This window comes from Oncorhynchus mykiss, chromosome 26 (genome assembly GCF_057628025.1).
Source record: "Oncorhynchus mykiss isolate SJ-2025 chromosome 26, ASM5762802v1, whole genome shotgun sequence".
Classification (NCBI taxonomy): Eukaryota; Metazoa; Chordata; class Actinopteri; order Salmoniformes; family Salmonidae; genus Oncorhynchus; species Oncorhynchus mykiss.
This window is the reverse complement of record NC_143047.1, coordinates 44,172,501-44,185,155: the sequence shown is the minus strand read 5'-3', so window position 1 is coordinate 44,185,155 and position 12,655 is coordinate 44,172,501. Positions and strand designations below refer to the sequence as shown.

The 12,655-nt window shown below is 47.0% G+C and overlaps 1 protein-coding gene across 12 annotated transcripts in view; it reads right to left on the bottom strand.

Moving 5' to 3' along the window:
* Positions 1–12,655, bottom strand: part of LOC110487142 (C-myc promoter-binding protein) — a 155,175-nt gene that overhangs the window by 92,638 nt on the left and 49,882 nt on the right. For 11 of the 12 annotated variants that reach the window (XM_090223212.1, XM_090223213.1, XM_090223215.1 and 8 more), the window contains exons 3-5: positions 10,643–10,889; positions 8,997–9,066; positions 4,027–4,196 (exon numbers count right to left, since the gene is read on the bottom strand). In XM_090223212.1, coding sequence (XP_090079338.1) covers positions 4,027–4,196; positions 8,997–9,066; positions 10,643–10,889 — 487 coding nt within the window. Of the gene's footprint in view, positions 1–2,527; positions 2,699–4,026; positions 4,197–8,996; positions 9,067–10,642; positions 10,890–12,655 lie in introns of those variants that run through there. The other variant, XM_090223223.1, reaches the window with a different exon arrangement.

Sequence of the window (12,655 nt, the reverse complement as noted above, 5' to 3'; positions counted from 1 at the left end):
GGTAGTCACAACAATAGATGGGTTTTGGTTAAATGGTGATTATAATGAACGGAGGGAATTTGGAGCGACTCGATATTTTTCCTTCCTGTGAGCGAGAAGCGGTTTTTAGCAGAGCGGTTGGAAAGGACGTGGAGCGGCGTCCCGTGAGCGATGAGACGGACCTCCGACCGCTCACACTCTGACTGGAGAACATACATGAACCACACAGAGTTAGTCTTGTAATACTTGTATCTAGTGCACCATAATCAACCATTAATCACTGTGCTTCTCAGTGAAACTTAAATAAGAATCAGGGTTTTCTCTGGATAAAAAAGGGGACTTAGGTGGTGGGTGTGGCCGGGGGCTTGGCAAGGAGCCCTCTTTGGACTTAAGAGGCCCGCCCAATCATTTTCTATGCAGACAAATCCCTGAGCATTTAAAAAGCAATACATATATCTGACCTTGTACCAGCTAGGTTCCTCTCTCTCTCTGTATTTACTCTCTCTGTCTACATCTGACCTTGTACCAGCTAGGTTACTCTCTCTCTGTGTTTTTACCTTCTCTCTCTACACATTCTAAATCTAGCCTAAATCCTAGAGACAAACACAGAGCAATTTGATTCCTGGAAACCCAGTATTATGCTCTTAGAGACAGATCACATAACATCATAATATACAGTCTGTGGATCACAGCCAAAAGGCTTTTCTGATCTCCTACTGTATTTAGGTCGTTTTCTAACTGTTCCCAGAAGAGGGTATAGTCAGGTAACAGAACAGCCTTCTGTCAGAGGGTATAGTCAGGTAACAGAACAGCCTTCTGTCAGAGGGTATAGTCAGGTAACAGAACAGCCTTCAGTCAGAGGGTATAGTCAGGTAACATAACAGCCTTCAGTCAGAGGGTATAGTCAGGTAACATAACAGCCTTCAGTCAGAGGGTATAGTCAGGTAACAGAACAGCCATCTGTCAGAGGGTATAGTCTAGTAGAGAACAGCCTTCTGTCAGAGGGTATAGTCTAGTATAGAACAGCCTTCAGTTAGGGGGTATAGTCTAGTATAGAACAGCCTTCAGTCAGAGGGTGTGTTCTGCCTGTGTGTACAGTCTAGTACAGAACAGCCTTCAGTCAGAGGGTGTGTTCTGCCTGTGTGTACAGTCTAGTACAGAACAGCCTTCAGTCAGAGGGTGTGTTCTGCCTGTGTGTACAGTCTAGTACAGAACAGCCTTCAGTCAGAGGGTGTGTTCTCCCTGTGTGTACAGTCTAGTAAAGAACAGCCTTCAGTCAGGTGGTGTGTTCTCCCTGTGTGTACAGTCTAGTACAGAACAGCCTTCAGTCAGAGGGTGTGTTCTGCCTGTGTCTACAGTCTGCACTGTCCTGTATGCTGTAAAGTGTTCATACCTTGTGTTAGTAGATGTCTGGGTCAGTGGCTGACAAGCTCAGTTTAAAGGGAAGCCTGGTCTGTGTGCAGAATGAGGGGCAGTACACCAGGACCTCCTGACTGTCTCTACGACCTTGGCCAGTAAAACACAGCTCACCTACCACACTCACAGTTGGGCAACCCCCTGGTTGCGTCGTGTTTAGTTTTAAGCCCGGTGCTACCGTAGATATCCTGGGTTCAGATCCTGTTAGTTTTATTCAGACCTTGGTTCAGGTTCTATTAGTTTTATTCAGACCTGGGTTCAGGTCATGTTAGTTTTATTCAGACCTGGGTTCAGGTCCTATTCGTTTTATTCAGACCTGGGTTCAGGTCATGTTAGTTTTATTCAGACCTGGGTTTCACCACATAGCTCCACTTTCAGACCCCAGAGACAGAGATGGGGTTGTATTTTAGGTAGTATTCAATAGGTCCACTAAGCCTAGGCAAGCTCAATCAAGCTACTAGCTAGCTGTTACCTTGCTGCCTGTCACTGTGGTGTTTACAGAGAAGCTAGCTAGCTACTAGCTAGCTGTCACCCCACTGCCTGTCACCGTGGTGTTTATAGAGAAGCTAGCTAGCTACTAGCTAGCTGTTACCTTGCTGCCTGTCACCGTGGTGTTTACAGAGAAGCTAGCTAGCTACTAGCTAGCTGTCACCCCACTGCCTGTCACCGTGGTGTTTACAGAGAAGCTAGCTAGCTACTAGCTAGCTGTCACCCCACTGCCTGTCACCGTGGTGTTTATAGAGAAGCTAGCTAGCTACTAGCTAGCTGTTACCTTGCTGCCTGTCACTGTGGTGTTTACAGAGAAGCTAGCTAGCTACTAGCTAGCTGTCACCCCACTGCCTGTCACCGTGGTGTTTATAGAGAAGCTAGCTAGCTACTAGCTAGCTGTTACCTTGCTGCCTGTCACTGTGGTGTTTATAGATAAGCTAGCTAGCTACTAGCTAGCTGTTACCTTGCTGCCTGTCACTGTGGTGTTTACAGAGAAGCTAGCTAGCTACTAGCTAGCTGTCACCCCACTGCCTGTCACCGTGGTGTTTATAGAGAAGCTAGCTAGCTACTAGCTAGCTGTTACCTTGCTGCCTGTCACTGTGGTGTTTACAGAGAAGCTAGCTAGCTACTAGCTAGCTGTTACCTTGCTGCCTGTCACCGTGGTGTTTCTCCTTGGTGGTTACTCTTTGAAGCCAAGATCCTTCCGGCAGCTGTGACTGCCTATCTATTTCTGGTTGTATCTGTTCCATTTCATTCTTGTGTGTGTGTGTGTGTGTGTGTGTGTGTGTGTGACCCACTTTCGCTGCTGGCGTGTGCTGTGCGTCACCGTGGTTTCCTGGTGCCCCAGTATGGGTAATGTTTTGGCTGAGGTCCTCCTCAGCTGTTGTTGTGTGTGAATGTGTCAATGCCTGCCACAAGAGGTAGACATGCCACCAGAGGTCTCTTCGCAGTCCCCAAGTCCAGAACAGACTATGGGAGGCGCACAGTACTACATAGAGCCATGACCACATGGAACTCTATTCCACATCAGGTAACTGATGCGAGCAGTAAAATCATTTAGAAAACAGATAAATATACACCTTATGGAACAGCGGGGACTGTGAAGAGACACACAGACACACACACACACACTAGCACACACACACACACACACACACACACACACACACTGGCACACGTACAGTGTAATATTATTGTATGGTGGTTTTACACACACCCTATCTTTTGCTTTATATGTGATGTACAGTAAGTGCTTTAATGTATTTAGACCCCAGGAAGACTATCTGCTGCCTTGACAGGAACTAATGGGGATCCATAATAATAAACCCCAGGAAGAGTATCTGCTGCCTTGACAGGAACTAATGGGGATCCATAATAATAAACCCCAGGAAGAGTATCTGCTGCCTTGACAGGAACTAATGGGGATCCATAATAAACCCCAGGAAGAGTATCTGCTGCCTTGACAGGAACTAATGGGGATCCATAATAAACCCCAGGAAGAGTATCTGCTGCCTTGAAAGGAACTAATGGGGATCCATAATAAACCCCAGGAAGAGTATCTGCTGCCTTGACAGGAACTAATGGGGATCCATAATAAACCCCAGGAAGAGTATCTGCTGCCTTGACAGGAACTAATGGGGATCCATAATAACAAACCCCAGGAAGAGTAGCTGCTGCCTTGACAGGAACTAATGGGGATCCATAATAAACCCCAGGAAGAGTAGCTGCTGCCTTGACAGGAACTAATGGGGATCCATAATAACAAACCCCAGGAAGAGTATCTGCTGCCTTGACAGGAACTAATGGGGATCCATAATAAATACAAATGTGTAGGTGTGTGTGTGTGTGTGTGTGTGTGTGTGTGTGTGTGTCAGCGTGTGTGTGTGTGTGTGTCAGCGTGTGTGTGTTCGGTGGGATAACATTCCTTGGAGGTTAACTGCATGTGTGTGTATGTAGGAGGTATAAGCGTTCTTGGGGATTAGGAGGTGTGCATTTGTGTCCGAGTGTGTGAGAGTGTGTGGATGCGTGTTTGTTTGTTAAGATAACATTCCTTGGACCTAGTGCTGCATGTGGACGGGTGTGCATTGTGGAATAACCATTCTCGAAAGGTTAGGTGTTTGTGTGTGTGTGTGTGTGTGTTACCTTCTCTCCAGAGGATCCGGTCAGTACGAAGGTGGAGAAGACAGGCAGGGGGTATTTGGTCTGGGCCGGCCAGGCCTCGATGGTGGCTCCCATGGGCAGACAGAACAGAGGCACGGACTCAGGCAGGGGGAAAGACTCATAGTCCTCCTCAGGATACCTGCTAAACAGACCTGGAGGAGGGAGGGAGGGAGGGAGGGAGGGAGGGAGGGAGGGAGGGAGGGAGGGGAAAGGGGAGAGGGAGGAAGTGGGGGAAGGAGAGGGAGGGAGGGAGGGAGGGAGGGAGGGAGGGAGGGAGGGAGGGAGGGAGGGAGGGAGGGAGGGAGGGAGGGAGGGAGGGAGGGAGGGAGGGAGGGAGGGAGGGAGATCACACCTCAATAAAATGGGGGTTAATGTAGAATGTTTCTGTCATAATGAACCACTAAACAGCTATGGGTTAATGTAGAATGTGTCTATCATAATGAACCACTAAACAGATATGGGTTAATGTAGAATGTGTCTATCATAATGAACCACTAAACAGATATGGGTTAATGTAGAATGTGTCTATCATAATGAACCACTAAACAGATATGGGTTAATGTAGAATGTTTCTGTCATAATGAACCACTAAACAGCTATGGGTTAATGTAGAATGTGTCTATCATAATGAACCACTAAACAGATATGGGTTAATGTAGAATGTGTCTATCATAATGAACCACTAAACAGATATGGGTTAATGTAGAATGTTTACATCCTAATGAACCACTAAACAGATATGGGTTAATGTAGAATGTTTCTGTCATAATGAACCACTAAACAGATATGGGTTAATGTAGAATGTTTCTGTCATAATGAACCACTAAACAGCTATGGGTTAATGTAGAATGTGTCTATCATAATGAACCACTAAACAGATATGGGTTAATGTAGAATGTTTACATCCTAATGAACCACTAAACAGATATGGGTTAATGTAGAATGTTTCTGTCATAATGAACCACTAAACAGCTGTGGGTTGATAGAGAACTCTCTCTCCTTTAATGTATCATGACATGATCATAATCATCATTACATGCAACACTAGGCAGTTCCTGTAGCACTAAGCAGTCACTGACAGATAATGAAGTCGTTGTTAATTAGGCCTAGTCATTGTACATAGACGACAATTAGCTACACTTAGGCCTAGCTCAGTAATTACACTATTATGTAGGCCAAACTCTAGGCAGTGTTTTGGACTGGTGAGCATCATGCTGTCCCAAAAAAAGAGAGTCATTTTCTTACTTGGGTGAAACTATCCCTTTAAGGCTCTAGGAGCGTGTATTGGCATCATTAACAGTGTTTAACCCAGAACACTGTCTGTCTCACAACACGCCACCACACGTCTTAACACGTCTTAACAACCCTGCCTGGCCCATATCCTCTGGGATATATATCTCTCTCTCTTACCGGCTCATCAGCCAACCAGGGAGAATCTCTGATACATCAGCCAACCAGGGAGAATCTCTGATACATCAGCCAACCAGGGAGAATCTCTGATACACCAGCCAACCAGGGAGAATCTCTGATATACCAGCCAACCAGGGATAATCTCTGATACATCAGCCAACCAGGGAGAATCTCTGATACATCAGCCAACCAGGGAGAATCTCTGATACATCAGCCAACCAGGGAGAATCTCTGATACATCAGCCAACCGGGGACATTCTCTGATACATCAGCCAACCAGGGAGAATCTCTGATACATCAGCCAACCAGGGAGAATCTCTGATACATCAGCTAACCATGGAGAATCTGTGATATATCAGCCAACCAGGGAGAATCTCTGATATATCAGCCAACCAGGAAGAATCTCTGATACATCAGCCAACCAGGGTGAATCTCTGATATACCAGCCAACCAGGGAGAATCTCTGATACATCAGCCAACCAGGGAGAATCTCTGATACATCAGCCAACCAGGGAGAATCTGTGATACACCAGCCAACCAGGGAGAATCTCTGATACACCAGCCAACCAGGGAGAATCTCTGATACACCAGCCAACCAGGGAGAATCTCTGATATACCAGCCAACCAGGGAGAATCTCTGATACATCAGCCAACCAGGGAGAATCTCTGATACATCAGCCAACCAGGGTGAATCTCTGATATATCAGCCAACCAGGGAGAATCTCTGATACACCAGCCAACCAGGGAGAATCTCTGATATACCAGCCAACCAGGGAGAATCTCTGATACATCAGCCAACCAGGGAGAATCTCTGATACATCAGCCAACCAGGGAGAATCTGTGATACACCAGCCAACCAGGGAGAATCTCTGATACACCAGCCAACCAGGGAGAATCTCTGATACACCAGCCAACCAGGGAGAATCTCTGATATACCAGCCAACCAGGGAGAATCTCTGATACATCAGCCAACCAGGGAGAATCTCTGATACATCAGCCAACCAGGGAAAATCTCTGATACATCAGCCAACCAGGGAAAATCTCTGATACACCAGCCAACCAGGGAGAATCTCTGATACATCAACCAACCAGGGACAATCTCTGATATACCAGCCAACCAGGGAGAATCCCTCCTACCCTGCTGTAAACATCCATGACTCATCACTAGAGCATTTGCATTGAACAACCAAGTAACTGTGGGGGAAAAAAGCCACAACTGTTTATCGTCACAATGAACAGTGTGGAGAAAAAAAGTGTCCACATTTACTCCAAACCCTGTTATAAACATGAATGACTCACCAGCCAACCAGAGACAATCCAAACCCTGTTATAAACATGAATGACTCACCAGCCAACCAGGGAGAATCCAAACCCTGTTATAAACATGAATGACTCATAACCAGATAATTAGCATAAAAATGACAAGTACCACAATGTACCCACCCCAAAAAGTACCAAAACCTTTTATCAGTCAAAATGAGCAGCTGGAGACATTTGTCTGTGAATGCTGGCTATAGAAGTCTCATGTATTTTCCTGTACAGGGGATTGGAGGGAGTCTCCAGTATCATGTATTTTCCTGTACAGGAGAGCAGGAGGATTGGAGGGAGTCTCCAGTATCATGTATTTTCCTGTACAGGAGAGCAGGAGGATTGGAGGGAGTCTCCAGTATCATGTCTTTTCTGTACAGGGGATTGGAGGGAGTCTCCAGTATCATGTATTTTCCTGTACAGGAGAGCAGGAGGATTGGAGGGAGCCTCCAGTATCATGTATTTTCCTGTACAGGAGAGGAGGAGGATTGGAGGGAGTCTCCAGTATCATGTATTTTCCTGTACAGGAGAGCAGGAGGATTGGAGGGAGCCTCCAGTATCATGTATTTTCCTGTACAGGAGAGGAGGAGGATTGGAGGGAGTCTCCAGTATCATGTATTTTCCTGTACAGGAGAGCAGGAGGATTGGAGGGAGTCTCCAGTATCATGTATTTTCCTGTACAGGAGAGCAGGAGGATTGGAGGGAGTCTCCAGTATCATGTATTTTCCTGTACAGGAGAGGAGGAGGATTGGAGGGAGTCTCCAGTATCATGTATTTTCCTGTACAGGAGAGCAGGAGGATTGGAGGGAGTCTCCAGTATCATGTATTTTCCTGTACAGGAGAGCAAGGGGATTGGAGGGAGTCTCCAGTATCATGTATTTTCCTGTACAGGAGAGGAGGAGGATTGGAGGGAGTCTCCAGTATCATGTATTTTCCTGTACAGGAGAGCAGGAGGATTGGAGGGAGTCTCCAGTATCATGTATTTTCCTGTACAGGAGAGCAGGAGGATTGGAGGGAGTCTCCAGTATCATGTATTTTCCTGTACAGGAGAGCAGGAGGATTGGAGGGAGTCTCCAGTATCATGTATTTTCCTGTACAGGAGAGCAGGAGGATTGGAGGGAGTCTCCAGTATCATGTATTTTCCTGTACAGGAGAGCAGGAGGATTGGAGGGAGTCTCCAGTATCATGTATTTTCCTGTACAGGAGAGCAGGAGGATTGGAGGGAGTCTCCAGTATCATGTATTTTCCTGTACAGGAGAGCAGGAGGATTGGAGGGAGCCTCCAGTATCATGTATTTTCCTGTACAGGAGAGCAGGAGGATTGGAGGGAGTCTCCAGTATCATGTATTTTCCTGTACAGGAGAGCAGGAGGATTGGAGGGAGTCTCCAGTATCATGTATTTTCCTGTACAGGAGAGCAGGAGGATTGGAGGGAGTCTCCAGTATCATGTATTTTCCTGTACAGGAGAGCAGGAGGATTGGAGGGAGTCTCCAGTATCATGTATTTTCCTGTACAGGAGAGCAGGAGGATTGGAGGGAGTCTCCAGTATCATGTATTTTCCTGTACAGGAGAGCAGGAGGATTGGAGGGAGCCTCCAGTATCATGTATTTTCCTGTACAGGAGAGCAAGAGGATTGGAGGGAGTCTCCAGAGGAACATCAGGGGTTGCGTCCCAAATGGCCCCCTATTCCCTATGTAGTGCACTACTTTTGACCGAGGCCTATAGGGAATAGGGTGCCAATTGGGACAATGAATCAGTCCAATGGAATGTCAGCCTGTCCATCAATGGGGCGCGTTGTGTTTCAGATGAAAAGAACTGGCCAGAGAGGCCTGCTTATCAGTCCCTCTTATTAAATAAAGCTTAAATAAACACATGTTGTTTAAATCAGTGTGAAGCGACCATACGACAGGGCCTCGGACACTGACTGGGCTCTATGAGGATAGTACTGTTCCAACTGTGTCTGACCCTACCAAGAGACAACAGCACATCACGTATACAGCAGCCCACGTAATGCTAATGGCCCTTAAACAGGTAGTTGCAGTTCTTGGTTCTTGGTTGTTGTGTGTGTATATGATATACCATGACAAATGTCTGTTTTAAAGACGGGCAATAATATCATCGTGACTGCGGAGATATTCCACCTCCTGTGTGGTGGTGTGCAGGAGATACATATCTAAGGGTCAGGGGTTTCTACAGATAAATGTCGTTTCTCCTCTTCCGGGGACGTTCACTCACCTGCCTTGTAGGCTATGGTGTTGGGTTTGGCCACAGACTTCTTGTAACACAGATAGACAGAGGAACCCCACTGAAAACAGAGACGACACGTGTTGTTCGGATTGGAATCACATCACACTCTTTCTTTCCAAACACACAGCGCCGGGAATCAGTTGAGTAAGGTGTTGACAATAGCCGTCGACAGTGGACCCTGAATTATGACAGGGGAGGGGACAGTGGAGGGGTCAGGGGAGGGGACGTTGGAGAGGTCAGTGGAGGGGACAGTGGAGAGGTCAGGGGAGGGGACAATGGAGAGGTCAGGGGAGGGGACAGTGGAGGGGTCAGGGGAGGGGACAGTGGAGGGGTCAGGGGAGGGGACAGTGGAGAGGTCAGGGGAGGGGACGTTGGAGAGGTCAGGGGAGGGGACAGTGTAGAGGTCAGGGGAGGGGACGTTGGAGAGGTCAGGGGAGGGGACAGTGTAGAGGTCAGGGGAGGGGACAGTGGAGAGGTCAGGGGAGGGGACAGTGTAGGGGTCAGGGGAGGGGACAGTTGAGAGGTCAGGGGAGTTGACAGTGGAGGGGTCAGGGGAGAGTGTTTTACAGTAGGGGGTTTGGTAGAAGAGCGTTTTACAGTAGGGGGTTTGGTAGAAGAGCGTTTTACAGTAGGGGGTTTGGTAGAAGAGCGTTTTACAGTAGGGGGTTTGGTAGAGGAGTGTTTTACAGTAGGAGGTTTGGTAGAAGAGCGTTTTACAGTAGGAGGTTTGGTAGAAGAGCGTTTTACAATAGTGGGTTTGATAGAAGAGCGTTTTACAGTAGGAGGTTTGGTAGAAGAGGGTTTTAAAGTAGGGGGTTTGGTAGAAGAGTGTTTTACAGTAGGGGGTTTGGTAGAATAGCGTTTTACAGTAGGAGGTTTGGTAGAAGAGCGTTTTACAGTAGGGGGTTTGGAAGAAGAGCGTTTTACAGTAGGGGGTTTGGTAGAAGAGTGTTTTACAGTAGGGAGTTTGGTAGAAGAGCAATTTACAGTAGGGGGTTTGGTAGAAGAGCGTTTTACAGTAGGAGGTTTGGTAGAAGAGCGTTTTACAGTAGGAGGTTTGGTAGAAGAACGTTATGGGGTTTGGTGTGGGTGTTGGTGTCTCTGTCATGAAGGAAGGAGGGGGTTTGGTGTCTCTGTTACAGTCATTATTGTTTGGCTAACCCTCCTCCTGGATAGCTCCCCCCCTGCAGGATTGTGCTCCAGCCCTGCTCTAACACGCCTGATTAAGCTAACCAAGGTCTCTGGGAGCAGCTGATGCATATAATAAGATGTGATAAAAACCTGCTGGACTAATGTTTCTGTTAATACACAGCATCCATGTTATCTCTACCTCTGTGTTAACACATAGCATCCATGTTATCTCTCTCTCTCTCTGTTAACACACAGCATCCATGTTATCTCTACCTCTGTGTTAATACATATCATCCATGTTATCTCTACCTCTCTCTGTGTTAATACATATCATCCATGTTATCTCTACCTCTCTCTGTGTTAATACATAGCATCCATGTTATCTCTACCTCTCTCTGTGTTAATACATAGCATCCATGTTATCTCTACCCCTCTCTGTGTTAATACATAGCATCCATGTTATCTCTCCCTCCCTCCCTCCCTCCCTCCCTCCCTCATCTCACCATACTGCTGTTGAGGTTCTTGTCCACCTTGCAGAAGGTGTGTGGTGGCGTCTCTCCCTTGCCGGGGATGATGACACAGATGTCTGTGACGGCCAGGGCGGCGTAGGTCTGGCTCTCCGTGGCGCGGCGATACGTCACGTAGATCCTCTGGGAGGAGGTGGAGCTTATGTTGGCAGGACGTCCGGAGGGCGTGGTCTGGATGATGTGGCAACCCTGCTTCAACCGCTCCTTCCACTCATACAGAACACTGGGAGGAGGAGAGGAATCTGTCATTTAGCTACGACCCTAACCGTGACCTCAAACCCTGACCTCTGACCCTGCTTCAACCGCTCATTCCACTCATACAGAACACTGGGAGGAGGAGAGGAATCTGTCATTTAGCTACGACCCTAACCGTGACCTCTAACCGTGACCTCTGACCCTGCTTCAACCGCTCCTTCCACTCATACAGAACACTGGGAGGAGGAGAGGAATCTGTCATTTAGCTACGACCCTAACCATGACCTCTAACCCTGACCTCTGACCCTGCTTCAACCGCTCCTTCCACTCATACAGAACACTGGGAGGAGGAGAGGAATCTGTCATTTAGATACGACCCTAACCGTGACCTCTAACCCTGACCTCTGACCCTGCTTCAACCGCTCCTTCCACTCATACAGAACACTGGGAGGAGGAGAAGAATCTGTCATTTAGCTACGACACTAACCGTGACCTCTAACCGTGACCCCTGACCCTGCATCAACTGCTCCTTCCACTCATACAGAACACTGGGAGGAGGAGAGGAATCTGTCATTTAGCTACGACACTAACCGTGACCTCTAACCGTGACCTCTGACCCTGCATCAACTGCTCCTTCCACTCCTTCCACAATATCAGTTGTTTATTCATAAAACCCTAGACCTGTTTTTTTCATTGAAGTTGTTAGGTTTTTGTCCCATCCTACATTCTTTAAAAATAATATCCCCTAATAGCAGGGACAGCACCATCTAGTGATCAGAACCTGGTAATATCAGGATGTAGGAGGGGACATAAATTACTTCAATGACTAATGTATCAGAACATGGGGGGGAAAATCAAATTGACTAAGAATACATGACATAATATGAAGAAACAATACTCCAAGCAGCAGCTCCATGCTACTTGTCAAACATAGAGAACTGATACTTTGTACTCGTTGTTGGGGTGGGAATCCATGGGTGGCGTTTGACCCCAAAAACAAGGGCTATTCCTCATGTCTTACTCTTTGTTAGAAAACAAAGTTAGGTCCACACTGTGACGCTCAGAGGCTTAGTCTTCACTGCAACACAGCAGAGATCATTTCAGGCTAAAAACAAGACGTTGAAACACGTTCTGCTGATCCTAATATGTATCATTCTGCTAGCTAAAAACTCTCTAAAACTAAGAGGTTGGAGCAAGGGCCTATTTCAATTAGCTAAGTAGTGGTGACGGACAGCTGCGGTTTCCATAGTAACCGCACGGTTTATAAACAGTTCACTACCAGTTGGGTCTCCTCTCAGTCAGAGATGTGTCTAATTAACCAGTCTGCTATAGTTGGGTCTCCTCTCAGTCAGAGATGTGTCTAATTAACCAGTCTGCTATAGTTGGGTCTCCTCTCAGTCAGAGATGTGTCTAATTAACCAGTCTGCTATAGTTGGGTCTCCTCTCAGTCAGAGATGTGTCTAATTAACCAGTCTGCTATAGTTGGGTCTCCTCTCAGTCAGAGATGTGTCTAATTAACCAGTCTGCTATAGTTGGGTCTCCTCTCAGTCAGAGATGTGTCTAATTAACCAGTCTGCTATAGTTGGGTCTCCTCTCCGTCACTAAAGTTGTCTTGATTTCCTCTAACTGAGGAAGTGTAACTGATCTACATCTACCTACCAGGTCATAACTACCCCAGGTGATATCTACCCCAGGTCATATCTACCCCAGGTCATATCTACCCCAGGTCATAACTACCCCAGGTCATATCTACCCCAGGTCATATCTACCCCAGGTCATAACTACCCCAGGTCA